The following is a 13,580-nucleotide window of genomic DNA, read 5'->3' on the forward strand; positions in this document are numbered from 1 at the left end:
TAGTACCTGCAGCTTCCCTGTTCCACTGTGTGTTTCTGTCCCTGTCTCTGTACACGTGGAGGTCACTGATTGGCTCATTTTTAAGAGCTGGGCCCTCTAACATTTTCATTCACGATCCAATAACAAGATTAACAATGGGGAGACAAAAACGAGACACATCCAGAGAGACCGTAGTACATTATTGTGGCCGTGCAAATTTTAAGTGTCGACGAGTGTGTGGCGGACGGAGAACTCGAACAGTGAGAGCACGGGACGGGCGGTACCCTCCTGACGCGGCACCCTCCTCCGGAAGGACACTTGGAAAGAGGCGCAGCCACCAGTTCGATCTCCATGGTTCTGGTGCCCACTCACAGCCTAGTCAGTGTACGAGCAGGACAAGCTAGCTTAGCTTAGCAAGCAGTTAGTTGCTGGTGATGCCTTGGCTTGGTCTGCTCCATCCATCCATCCATCCATATTTCCATGGAAAGAAGAAAGGATGATGGGTCGCCGTCGATCCCCAGCTGCATTATTGTCCGGCCTGGAGGCTGAGCTGTCCCATGCTTGCTGACTCGGCAACAAAGCATCCATCTCTTGCTTGCCTTGCATGCCTGCTACACTATCCGTCGATAACATTGCTCTCTTAGCTTGCTGCTGATTTGGTTGCTGCAAATAATTAGCTCCACGAGATCACATTGCTCTCTTTCATTTGTTTCTTTCCCGTGCTGGTTTATATTACTGACCTTTTTGCTTGTGCCTCCATGCTAGAGCACCGCAAATAATCCATCATTATTATTTACCGAGCTATATATCATGTATATCCTCCACATATGTAGCTCTGTGCTTCATTCTACAGCGATTTTGTTATTGTAGCTAGCGTCGTCTTTGTACTACGTGCTTATTATTAAGTAAGACACAGAAGTTTAACCTACCAGATTAAGGATCCATTTGGCAAGGCTTTCACTGACTTCGGCCTCACCTATTTTGCACAAATTAAGTAGTATAGGGTGAACTTAATTTGTAAGCTAAGGTAAAAATAAACTAGATGCCTGGTAAAATCACTTTTTTTTAAGCCTTACCGGATTTAACTTCATCGGTGAAGCCGTTTTGGAAGAAGCCTTCCCAAATGGTCCTTAAACTACTACATTATTTGCATGATCTAGAGACTAGAGTTGTGTGCTGCTTGGCATGCCACGTAATATAATAATTTGGTAAAAAGTTGATTTTGGCTAGTAAAAAGCTGGTTGATTCTGACTAATTCAGTAATGTCATGCGAGAGACAATAAGTTGGAATAAGCTGAAATTAGCCGAAAGCGGACAAGCTATAAACTGGTTGATCGAAATTGAAAGTATGAGAGAAAGATGTGTCTAGAAGGTGGTAGAGCGAGGCCGACATATATGCGTGCAGCATATGGCCGGTGTCATGAGTGCTGTGGAGGTGGGATCTCACACTCCACCGTGTCCACGAGAGAGGCATGTGGATGAGGCGCCGTTCGGTGATGCGATCAATAATCATGCATGCATGCCTGTCTGCTCCCCAAATTCCGCCACTTGGCATGCATCACCAACCAAGCAACTCAATTTGCTGCGTCGGATTTGGTATCTAGTACGAAATAATAATGTGTAGTCATTGTCAATACAATGCGTGTGTGAGCCAAGGGGGAAAAAAGAGAGAGAGAGAAGAAGATGAACAAGTAATGGACCACAATAAAAGACAATAAAAATAAAAATATATAGATGAGGATTTGAACTGTATGTTCGGTTAGCAACTCCAGCACACCCTTTGAACAGCCCAATATCTCAAATTTAGAGGGTTACATAGAAATTAAGATGGCACTCTATTTTTAGGAGGTATTCAAATTTTTTCCTCCACCCTCAATTTCTATGGGGTCTCTAGGGAGCCATCTATTATAAATTACATAACAGAGTTCTATTGCTGGAGTTAAATTTGGAAACCTTAAAAAATAGAGGCAAACCCCCATTTAATATTTAGAGAGTTCGATTTAGGAGCTATTGCTGAAGTTGCTCTCACGAAAACTAAATTCGTACCGGCTATAGCTAGGTTCAACAGTTTAGAATCTAGTAATGATGAAATTTTGGCTATATACCATTCCACGGAAATTTGAGCGATGAATAAGGGAATTGAGGTCCTCTTGTTTCGGGGAAGGAAGGAAACGGATCGGAAGGCTAATTATATTGATGTGGGGCAGACGAGGCAGCTTGCTGATGTGGTGTTATTGTTCGTTCTACTGCTGACCAGCAGGCTGCACGAGAGATGGACCGGGCTGGAAACCATCAGCGTCGGCTCGCTCCATTATTTGTGGGCCCCACCCCATGGAATCTAGTATCTCCCATTTATTGATTATGTAGGTCCATGTAAGCAGACCTGCGTGCTGCTAGCCAGTTGATGCACACAGTATACAAATACAAATAATACATAAAAAATAATGTGGGCTGTGGGAAGGTATACCTGGACAAATGTGATGGACCATGATTTGAACTCCAATCCGCTAGCTCTTTCCCAAGGACACTAGCCAGCTGCACCAAGACAACTTCTCAAATTCAAATAATAATATATCTATGCTGGGATGCATAATCATCATGTACATGATACTAGTATGCATGCTTCAATCTTGAGGCCCCCTTTGGTACAGTTTCAACAATTTCACTTTGTTCGTTTGGCTGCGGCTGGTGGCTAGTGTTGATCCATGCGCATGCGTCTCCGATCGATCGCTGTGAAGGAATCAGAGATGGATGGATCCATCGGTCTAACTCGCCGCCAGATCGAGACCTGCAGCAATGGAGATAAATCATCATCCATTCTATCAGTTCACATGCATGCATGGCCGGCCAGCGCTGGCATCAGTAGTTCAGATGGCCTGATCCAGAACATGATCTGTCGATCCACCTAAGCTTCATCGATCGATCAAGCAGCATTGCAGCATCATGCTTACTAAGTACTACTAGCTAGTCGCCAAGCTAGTTTGCTGCTTGATTATCCTAATCCAGCATGGTTAATTATTAGTTGTGGCATTGCATGAATTACAGAGACCTAGCCTGGCTGAGAATTTTCATTATCTAGATCTCAATTCGTAAGCCTTTCAGAATTTGACACAACATCCGTCAGGCAGAGCAGGACGAACAGAAAACAACTGACGGAGATGCATGTACTGCCAGTAGTACCGGCCTGCTGCTATCTAGCTGGTAGTTCTGGAGGAACATGCCGTCATGTTAACCAAGTGTTATTCTTGTGTGGATCGGAGAAGCAGCAGGACATGGTGCATGTGAAGAACCAACAAGTGGAACCGCATCACATACACGGTCTCTTGGCGTGTACGAGTACAAGAAGAATCAACGGCGACGGGATCGCAGGGGCGGGCCCCAGGGGACAGACAGAGAGAAAGGGAGCCCAATGGGGCCGTGCCATGTGCCGGCCAGCCCAAGGGTCCCGCCCCGCCCCGTCTCGCCATTAGAGGGGGAGCGCGGAGAGAGATCGGCCACCGATCCCCCCTCCCCGCCCACTTATAAATACCATCTCGACGAGCGCTTAGCCCTCCACCACACGCCGAGGCTTGCTCTTCTTCTTCTTCTTGTTGTTGTTGATAGAAAAATAGAATTCAGGGGCAGCCGGGGCCCGAGATCGGCGAGGCCGGCCGTGCTTGCTGCTCGCGCCATTGACACATCGTCCATCTGCTAGCGCAGAGGTAGCGAGGTAGTAGCAATGGAGACCCGGGACAGCGCCCCCTCCACCACGCCGCTCCCCTACTCCTACTCGCCGCTGCCGGCCGCCGACGCCGCCTCCGCCGAGGTCTCCGGCGCCCGCGCCCGCCGGAGGCCGCTCTGCGCCGCCGCGCTCGTGCTGTCCGCCGCGCTGCTGCTCCTCGCCGTCGCGGCGCTGGCCGGCGTCCGCATCGCGCCCCCGCGGCCCATCGCGGTGGGAGAGACGGCGGCGGCGGCGAGGAGCAGGGGCCCCGCGGCCGGCGTGTCGGAGAAGACGTCCGGCGCGTCGGGGGTGCTGCTTGGCGAGGGCGGCGGCAACGCCTTCCCCTGGAGCAACGCGATGCTGCAATGGCAGCGCACGGGATTCCACTTCCAGCCGCACAAGAACTGGATGAACGATCCCAACGGTAAGCCGAGATTCCTGACTGATTCATTCATTGATTGATTTCTCTCTTTAATTTCTACCCATCAGTTCCTCCCTTGTTTGTTTGTTTGTTTCATCATTGATCATTAATTATACTAGCTACATTGCTGCCATTGATCATTGGATCCTGAAACCAATTCATTTCAAGTTCAGTTCATAGGCCAGATTAGATAAGATAATAGTCTGTTCGACGCGCTTGCTTCCTCCCCCATCCTAATCCAACTAGGATGCAGGGCCCACCTGCGTATGCAGCATGCAAGGGTTTTCTGTTTTTTTTTTTCTTTTCCTTTTTTTTTCTCAAGGCTACGAAGGCTGTTGTGGCCTGTTGGATGGGCCCTCATTTCATCCATCCACGTGTTCGTTGCTTTACAAATTCTGGTCTTCTTCTTCTTCTTAAAAAAAAAATACAAATTCTGGTGGCTCCAATACATACTACTTGTGGTTGTGGATACTAGCGTCTATGGGCCCACACACCCCGTGGTATTGGGGATTCCAACCACCTACCGGCCGGTTCCTGCTGCTTTTTCTCATCAATTGCCTTGTCACGCCCACGTGGCCACGTGTAACACAATTATACATTGTTGTTACGTTGTCCTCATCATCATCACTTCAAATTCATATAATTATTATTTTTGCGGGTATATATATATATATATGCAAATTCATCATATTAATTATTAGGATTTAGTTGTTGCAAAAATCAATCAAATGAAAAAATAAAACCCAAATAAAAATGCAAACGCAGGCCCTGTGTACTACAAGGGTTGGTACCACCTCTTCTACCAGTACAACCCCGACGGCGCCATCTGGGGCAACAAGATCGCGTGGGGCCACGCCGTGTCCCGCGACCTGGTCCACTGGCGCCACCTCCCGCTCGCCATGGTGCCCGACCACTGGTACGACGCCAACGGCGTCTGGACGGGCTCCGCCACCACCCTCCCCGACGGCCACCTCGCCATGCTCTACACCGGCTCCACCAACGAGTCGGTGCAGGTCCAGTGCCTCGCCGTGCCGGCCGACCCCGCCGACCCGCTGCTCACCAACTGGACCAAGTACGAGGGCAACCCCGTGCTGCTGCCGCCGGCGGCCATCGGCCCCAAGGACTTCCGCGACCCGACCACCGCCTGGTTCGACCCCTCGGACCGCACCTGGCGCATCGTCATCGGCTCCAAGGACGCGCACCACGCCGGCATCGCCGTCACCTACCGCACCAGGGACTTGGTGCACTTCGAGCTCCTCCCCGGCCTGCTCCACCGCGTCGAGGGCACGGGCATGTGGGAGTGCATCGACTTCTACCCCGTCGGCACCCGGGGCGACGCCTCCCGGAACGGCGTCGACATGTCGGACGCCATCTCCGAGAACGGCGTCGCCGGCGACGTGGTGCACGTCATGAAGGCCAGCATGGACGACGACCGCCACGACTACTACGCGCTGGGCCGCTACGACGCGGCGGCCAACGCCTGGACGCCGCTCGACCCGGCCAAGGACGTCGGCATCGGCCTGCGCTACGACTGGGGCAAGTTCTACGCCTCCAAGACCTTCTACGACCCGGCCAAGCGCCGCCGCGTGCTCTGGGGCTGGGTCGGCGAGACGGACTCGGAGAGAGCAGACGTCGCAAAGGGATGGGCATCCCTGCAGGTACTAGCCTGCTGCTTTCTTTCTTTCTATCGTATATTCTTTTTGTCTCATGTATATATACGTATTAGTCTATATACTGCATGCATTATTGCTACGAAGTAGAGGCATAGAGAGCAGACATGTAGGGATGGGAATGCAATCAGTCGATCATGTACTCCACAGCTGGTCCTGGTCCTGGCTACCAGGCTGCTGCTGAGATACATACAACCAACACTAATAACAATAATGAAGTTAGTTGTTACTAGTATTCACTGTCAACATGCATGATGCGGTGGCTCATGTGCAGCCAGCCATGTGCATGCACAGCTCCAGTTGCAAATATATACATATTATTATCACACAAGAAATTAAGAGAGCGAGGTGTTAATTATTAGGTAGCTAGCTAGTGAACAATAATCCTCCCCTGTTCTGTTCTGTTCTGTTTTTTAGTTGCTGTCATGAGTCAGAGACATGTGGGGCAAGGCAATATAATAATTAATTAATTAATTAACTGTATGTGCCTTTCGGCGCAGTCGATCCCCCGCACGGTGCTGCTGGACACCAAGACCGGCAGCAACCTCCTGCAGTGGCCCGTCGAGGAGGTCGAGACGCTGCGCACCAACTCCACCGACCTCAGCGGCATCACCATCGACCACGGCTCCGTGTTCCCGCTCAACCTCCACCGCGCCACGCAGCTCGACATCGTCGCCGAGTTCGAGGTCGACCGCCGCGCCGTCATGGCGCTCAACGAGGCCGACGTCGGCTACAACTGCAGCACCAGCGGCGGCGCCGCCAGCCGGGGCGCGCTCGGCCCCTTCGGGCTGCTCGTCCTCGCCGACAAGCGCCTCCGCGAGCAGACGGCCGTCTACTTCTACGTGGCCAAGGGGCTGGACGGCGGCCTCACCACGCACTTCTGCCAGGACGAGTCGCGCTCCTCCTCCGCCAACGACATCGTCAAGCGCGTCGTGGGCAGCGCCGTCCCGGTGCTCGGCGGCGAGACGCTGTCGCTCCGGGTGCTCGTGGACCACTCCATCGTCGAGAGCTTCGCGCAGGGAGGGAGGTCCACCGCCACGTCGCGCGTCTACCCGACGGAGGCCATCTACGCCAACGCCGGCGTCTACCTCTTCAACAACGCCACCGCGGCGCGCGTCACCGCCAAGACGCTCGTCGTGCACGAGATGGACTCGTCATACAACCACGACTACCTTTAATTAGTTATCTCGGATCGATCATCATCTCCATTTTTAACTGAGCCATCCACTACATACGGCTTGTACTGTACTACTCCCTTGTTAATTCCGGTCCAAATTAAAGCATGCATATGCATGCCTCTCGATCGATTTTTGTTTATAATTTTGTTTCTGGTTCTATACCTGCTTACTGTTATTATACTGTATTATTATCATCAAGCTAGCGCTCGAGGCCTTGTTCCAATTGTACTATATATTTTTATCTACTGGAACCACGATGCAAGCAGCAGGCTATATGTATGTAAGTATCATTAGTCAATCAATGTCCCACATATATAGCAGAGTTCAATTATATATTCCCTCTCTATATTTTTTGAGTATTAAAAACAAATACCAACATTATGCTTCAGTTAATTAACATATATACTTGATATACGTTCCAGATACAAGGCCTTCATAAATAGGCTGGCTTTTTGCCCCTTTCTCAATCTCAGCAAAACTCGCGCATAAACCGAATCCGATCCTTAAGCTACCCCAAGTCCTCCACATCTATAACAAACTAATGAATGAATATCTAAACCAATTAACCCAACAATGCTTATGGACGAGACTAATATGCCCAGGCTCATCGGCGTGATCTTCAACCCGCGCCTGGCTTGCCTTGTTCTTGCCCCGGGAATACTTCCGGCTCCACATGACACCATGTGGATTACAGGATTAAGATGCAAACAATGCAATTTATCAGTGTAAATATATAGCTCACTTGAGTGTCACACAAAAAGCAGCCCAACAGTGGAATAAAAGACCATCCACCTGTTTACTAGACAAATGTAATGTGTCGTCAGGCTCGCTTACCTACATTTCAGATCAATTGCACAAGCCTTGTGTTACCTGTAGCTGTAGCATGCTGTAATCAGTCGGGATGTTCTCGATCTCAGGGCCCTAGAACTGTTTTGCTGATTCAGCTCTCCATCCTTTCTGCACTGGACAAGGAAGAAGACCAAGGCCATGTCTTTCCTTAACTGTCGCAAATTAAAGCTGGATCAGTCATGGACGCTTGCTGCAAATCCCCAACATTCAGAGTAACTGGGACATGCATTTACCAGCCTGCACACATGCATCTCTCAAGCCCACCACAATATATAAAATTATGGCCTCTGTTCTTTGGCAGATCAGGATAAGTAGAAATTCGAAATATTTCAGAAATGAAGATCATACAGCTAGCTAAGGCGCCTATGGTTTGACAGGCTCACAGCTTACAAAGGGCACTCGCTGCTCGCAGGCCTGCTCTTTCTATTATGATTTCTATGTCTCTGAAAGCTCCTTTGACTCCAGCCACATAAGCTACTCTTTCACCAGCACCAGCACCTGCACCTACGAGACGACTATTGCTATTATTTTCCATTGCCATTCTTCTTCCTACTTCGAGGGGATCTGTAAAGAGAAGAGATGGACAAAAAATTGAGCTAAAGCCAAGCGAACAATTAAACAACTCGAGTGAAAAAGCCAGGAAAGAAAAGTGGCATTCATTCAGGAAGTTGTGCTTGTGCTGTTCTTTCTGAGAGTCAGCTGGGTCACAGTTCGTGTAATAGTCTCATTATGTAATGAGCAGTTGCTTGTCAGTAAAACTATCCCTCTACTCTTTTGTATCTTTTGCAACTCTGACTTGAGTTGATTAAAAAAAAATCATTCAGTACCTTCGATATGCTCCTAAGAGGATGTTCTGTATGACATAGCAGGGAACAGCTTCACACTTTGGCTGTCAAAAGGCATAACCATTGACAATTAGGAAGCTGATTTAAAATCAAAGCCAATGAACTTCCAGAAGTGCACAATCATCAGGGATAACCATCAACAATTAGGAAGCTCATTTAAAATCAAAACCAATGAACTTCCAGAAGTGCACAATCATGGTAACATTAACACACCTCTTTCAACTCTGGATAGCCAAGGAACATGGACTAATTTCAACTTTTGTGCATGCCATCAAACAAATCCCACAAAGCCAACTGCCGTATTTTTCCGAAAGAGCATAAAGCCAGCTGGTAGCCACCACAGTACGCAATCGATGTTTGGCTTCAGGCTTCACTCAGCTATTTGTTTTCCTTTTGCTCATTAACAATTCCCAGTCAAACTTCTCACTTGGATAAATGGTCAGAACCAGAAAGACTGACGTTTAGCTTCAGGCTTCACTCAGCTATTTGTTTTCCTTTTGCTCATTAACAATAACAATTCCCAGTCAAACTTCTCATTTGGATGGATGGTCAGAACCAGAAAGACTGCCATCACCAGAAGTCTCCACCAGAGCATAGACCATTGCTGAACTTGTGGAATCTGACAGCATCCCTCACAAGAATATCACGGCCAGTTATCTTAGATATGAACTTGGTAGCATTGTGACAATCTACACAAACCCGTAGATTCTTGACGATACGAATTGGCATTTCCTGTGGAACAAACATCAATCCAAAGGCAATTGCAAGCTTCTCGCTGTGATGGCTGAGCATGTGAACCTTGTCAGCATCTGCCACATCATGCAGCACTGAACTGACATCAGGTTTGTATCCTTCTTCAACCATCTTGGAGTTGAGCCACGCAAGCTTTTCATAAATCCCCTTGGAGAAGGGATGAGACTGGTCATCAGCTGAAAAAATGTGAACTTTATTCTTATACTTGATCCAGCTACAGCCCGGCTCCTTCTTCACTTGCCTGTCCCTCATTCCACGCCTTAGGTGGGCAACCCCATTCCATTGACCTTTAGCAGCATGCATGCTGCACAGCAACACATAGCTAGCCGGGTTCAGGGGATCGATCTCTAAGAGGTTCTCAGCAGCCCATTTGCCGATTTCCATGTCACCACGCAACCTGCAAGCGCTCAGCAATGTGCCCCATCCAATTGCATCAGGGCGCATCGGCATTTGCTTTATGAACTCCTCAGCTTCTTTTAACCTCCCAGATCTGCTATACAAGTCAATCATACAGGTGTAGTGATCATCTATGGGCACAATACCATGGTCCTTCTGCATGGAATAAAAGTAGCTGCGGCCTTTCTCTACGAAACCAGCACGGCTACAGGCAGAAAGGACACCAATAAATGTTACCCCATCAGGCTTCACACCCTTAGATAACATCTTCTCAAACAAATCAATAGATTCTTTTGCCTTCCCAAATTGAGCATACCCAGAGACAAGGGCTGTCCAGGATACCTGATCGTGAAACGTCATCTCATCAAACAGTCTGTGCGCATCCTCGATGCTGCCGCACTTGCCGTACAAGGTAACTAGTGCATTGGACACTGTGATATACGGCATCAACCCTGAAACAAGAGCTAGGCAGTGGAACTGAGCACCTTCCTCCAGGCTTGCTAGGTTAGCGCAAGAACTCATTATGCTTCCAAGGGTGAAATCATCAGGATCGATGCCGTCCCTTTGCATCTCCGAGAAGGCCCTCACAGCCTCCTCGCTGCATCCATTCTGTCCGTATCCAACAATCATCGCAGTCCATGAGATGATGTTTCTGAACGTCATCCTCCTGAACACAGTTTCTGCCAGTCTGATGCTCCTGCATTTTGAGTACATGTCAACAAGCGCGCTCCCAACAAAGACATTATCATCGTAACAAGTTCTGATTGTGTAGGTATGGATCTGTTTCCCCTGCTCCAAGGCTGCAAGGGCGCCACAGGCCGTAAGGGTGCTTCCGAAGGTGTACTGATCAATGGCGATGCCCTGTACCCTCATCCTCCTGAAAAGTTCCAGAGCCTCAGACTCCAACCCATTCTGCGTCAACCCCGTAACCATGGTGGTCCAAGTAATGGAATCCCTGTCGGTCATCACCTCGAACAACCGCCTCGCCTCTTGAACCATCTTGCACCGGAGCAGCCCAGTGATCATCGTGTTGTACATCACGACGTTGTTGCCCTCCAGTTCATCGAAGACCCGCTTGGCATCCCCGATGAGGCCCATCTTGGCATACATATCTACCAGCGGGCTCCCGACAAAAGCGTACGCCCCGAAGCCAAGCCGCAGGATCTGGCAATGGAACTGCCTACCGAGGGCGCGGCCGCCCAAGGCCGACGCCGCCATGACCACGGCCGACATCGTGATCCTGCTAGGCCTGATGCCGGTGTCCTCCCGCAGCAACGCGCGGTACGCCCCAGCCGCCCGCGCGTGCGAGCAGGCGCCGGAGAAGCCGGCGATGAGCGCGTTGTGGGAGACGACATCGCGCTCCGGCATGGACGCGAAGAGCGCCTCCATGTCGTCGAGGAGCCTGGCGTGGGCGAGCGTGGTGAGGAGCGCGTTGTAGGTGAAGAGGTTGGGGTGGGGCATTGCGTCGAACAGGCCGAGCGCGCGCGCGTGGCGGCCGGCCTTGCCATAGGCGGTGAGCAGGTGGTTGAGGAGGCGGACGGGAGGCGGGTGCGGCAGCGTCCTGAGGATGAGGCAGTGCACTGCGCCGGCGACGTGCGCCCCGCTGCGTCCGGCGGCGGAGGTGAGGAGAGCGGCGTAGTGGTTGCAGAGCGGGCGGCTCATGGCGCGCGCGGGACTTGAGCGGAAGCACTAGGGCCCAATATGGGTATCAGCCCACATAGAAATGTTAATGGGCCTGGCGGCAATGGTTGGCCCATAAATGGCTGTGGGCTCGATTGAGTCGGATCGGAAGGGAGGAGGGAGCAGTGTATCATCAACCAACTGCTGGTTTGCCCCAACCTATTAATAAGGTTTGATTTCATCTATATCTATATCTACTCCCTCCTTCCCCGTTTATAAGGCATGGTGGAACATGACACGGTCTTCTAAACAACACTTTGACCATTTATTTATCATATATTATATCACTTTTGATTATAAACTTATAATCATTGTAAAATATATTTGATTATGAATCCAATCATATGAAATTTGCATTATAAAAATAAAAATTTAATAGTCAAATTATTGGTCAAAGATGACAAGGTTTGAATCTTGATATACGTGTATGCCTTATAAACAGGGAAGGAGGGAGTATATCTTAGGTGAAAATATTACTTGCTTTAATAATAAATATAGATATAGATATAGATGTAGATATGTCTTAAACTCGAGGGATTTGGATTATCAACCGATTGGTCGGATGTTATTATATATCATAACATGTATATACATGTTATCATGCATGTAGTATTGGAATATCTATCCCAATAGTATCTTATTAAATAGTTGGATTTGTACTGTCATACATCGACAAGGCCTACGTGGTGTCTATCTGAAACGAACCACATCTTGTCTTGGATATGAAAACGGTGCGCCCGTTAGTTCCGGCATGTGTCTTCCTTGTCAAAGGAGAAAAAAAAAATGGAAAACGGGAATTATTGATTTGCAGTGCAGGTACACATCAATTACGAGCTGGGGCCATGCACGGGCCGGCCGGGGACCGAAAATGACCGCATCTCTCCATTGTTTCCTGCTATCAGCAGCAGCAAATTGCCGTCACTGTTTCGATCTCATCGATGATCCCTTGAAGCAAGCATCTGTGGATCCAAGAAGAAGAAGCAACAGCAGCAGCTCTAGTACCTACTACCAATTACCAAACAAAGCTAAGCGACGATAGAGAGGAAGAGTGTATGTCCGGAACAGTACGGGCATGGCCATCCATTCTAGGTCTTGTCCAGTTCATTTTGGATTTTTGAAAAGGAATCTTGCACATTTAAAATATTAAATGAAGACTAATCACAAAAACTAATTATAGATTTCGTCTGTAAACTACGAGACGAATCTAATGAGTCCATTTAATCTATCATTAGAGCATGTTTACTGTAGATTATTATAGCAATTTAGTATATAATCACGCTCTAATTAGGCTTATTAGATTCGTCTCGAGATTTACAGTCTATTTGTGTAATGCGATTTATTTTTCAACTATATTTAGTACATCATACAAGCGATTTATAAAAATTTTGCATTTTGAATTTTTAAATCTAAACAGAGCCCTAATCTTTATCCAGATGCAATGCATATCCCGTCCCGCACCAACTTGAAACTTCTGGGCTCATCGACTCAAGTATTCGTTGATAGATTGATGGATGATGATGACGACTGAGAGAGGCTACCACTACCAGACAGACAAATCGAGATGAGCTATCGGCGTACGCACACAGCCGTACGGCACCAGAAAGAGACCTTCAGCCCATGCTGCTTGCTGCTGTGTTTGGTTTTTTTTCATGGGATTACTGTAGCACGCTTTGACTGCTAATTTAGAGTATCAAATGAAGTCTAATTACAAAACCATCTCCACAACCCCCGTGTAAATCGCGAGATGAATCTAATGAGGCATTTGACCGCGCGATTAGAGGATGATACTGTAGGATCACTGTAGCTAATCATCGATTAATTACCGTCATTAGATTCGCCTCGAAAAGTTACACTCATTCCTGAAAAGATTTTGCAAATAGACTTCATTTAATACTTTATGCAGGCATTCGTCTTTTTGTGTAAACTTGATTTACTTCATTTAGCCAAACACGGCCCGGCCCTGTCAATTCCGATCGCCATGGTCCCTGGTACACCTCACCTGACTGTCTCAGTTTACTACGGGTGTGTTTAGTTCCGTAAAAAGAGTGTAAAAAGTGGAGGCGAAAAGTCACATCAGTCACTGTAGCGCACTGTAGCATGTTTCGTTTG

The 13,580-nt window shown here is 48.5% G+C and overlaps 2 protein-coding genes across 3 annotated transcripts; one reads left to right on the forward strand and one right to left on the reverse strand.

The window, feature by feature from the left end:
* The first annotated feature begins 3,475 nt into the window (after nt 1-3,475).
* On the forward strand, nt 3,476-7,246 carry LOC120654375 (sucrose:sucrose 1-fructosyltransferase-like). Its single transcript, XM_039931892.1, has 3 exons — nt 3,476-4,103; nt 4,866-5,758; nt 6,271-7,246. The coding sequence occupies exons 1-3, from the start codon at nt 3,698-3,700 to the stop codon at nt 6,946-6,948; spliced, it is 1,977 nt and encodes a 658-aa protein (XP_039787826.1). The 5' UTR covers nt 3,476-3,697; the 3' UTR covers nt 6,949-7,246.
* Nucleotides 7,247-7,326: 80 nt separating this feature from the next.
* Nucleotides 7,327-11,453, reverse strand: LOC120654374 (putative pentatricopeptide repeat-containing protein At1g68930). Of its 2 annotated transcripts, XM_039931891.1 has the most exons (3): nt 8,856-11,453; nt 8,625-8,686; nt 7,327-8,361 (listed from the first exon to the last, which is right to left on the reverse strand). In XM_039931891.1, the coding sequence occupies exon 1, from the start codon at nt 11,451-11,453 to the stop codon at nt 9,213-9,215; it is 2,241 nt and encodes a 746-aa protein (XP_039787825.1). In that variant the 3' UTR covers nt 7,327-8,361; nt 8,625-8,686; nt 8,856-9,212. The 2 variants fall into 2 exon arrangements, with proteins under 2 accessions (XP_039787825.1, XP_039787824.1); XM_039931890.1 differs by having other exon boundaries at nt 8,625-11,453.
* Nucleotides 11,454-13,580: the final 2,127 nt, after the last annotated feature.

Source organism: Panicum virgatum, chromosome 1N (assembly GCF_016808335.1).
Source record: "Panicum virgatum strain AP13 chromosome 1N, P.virgatum_v5, whole genome shotgun sequence".
Lineage (NCBI taxonomy): Eukaryota > Viridiplantae > Streptophyta > Magnoliopsida > Poales > Poaceae > Panicum > Panicum virgatum.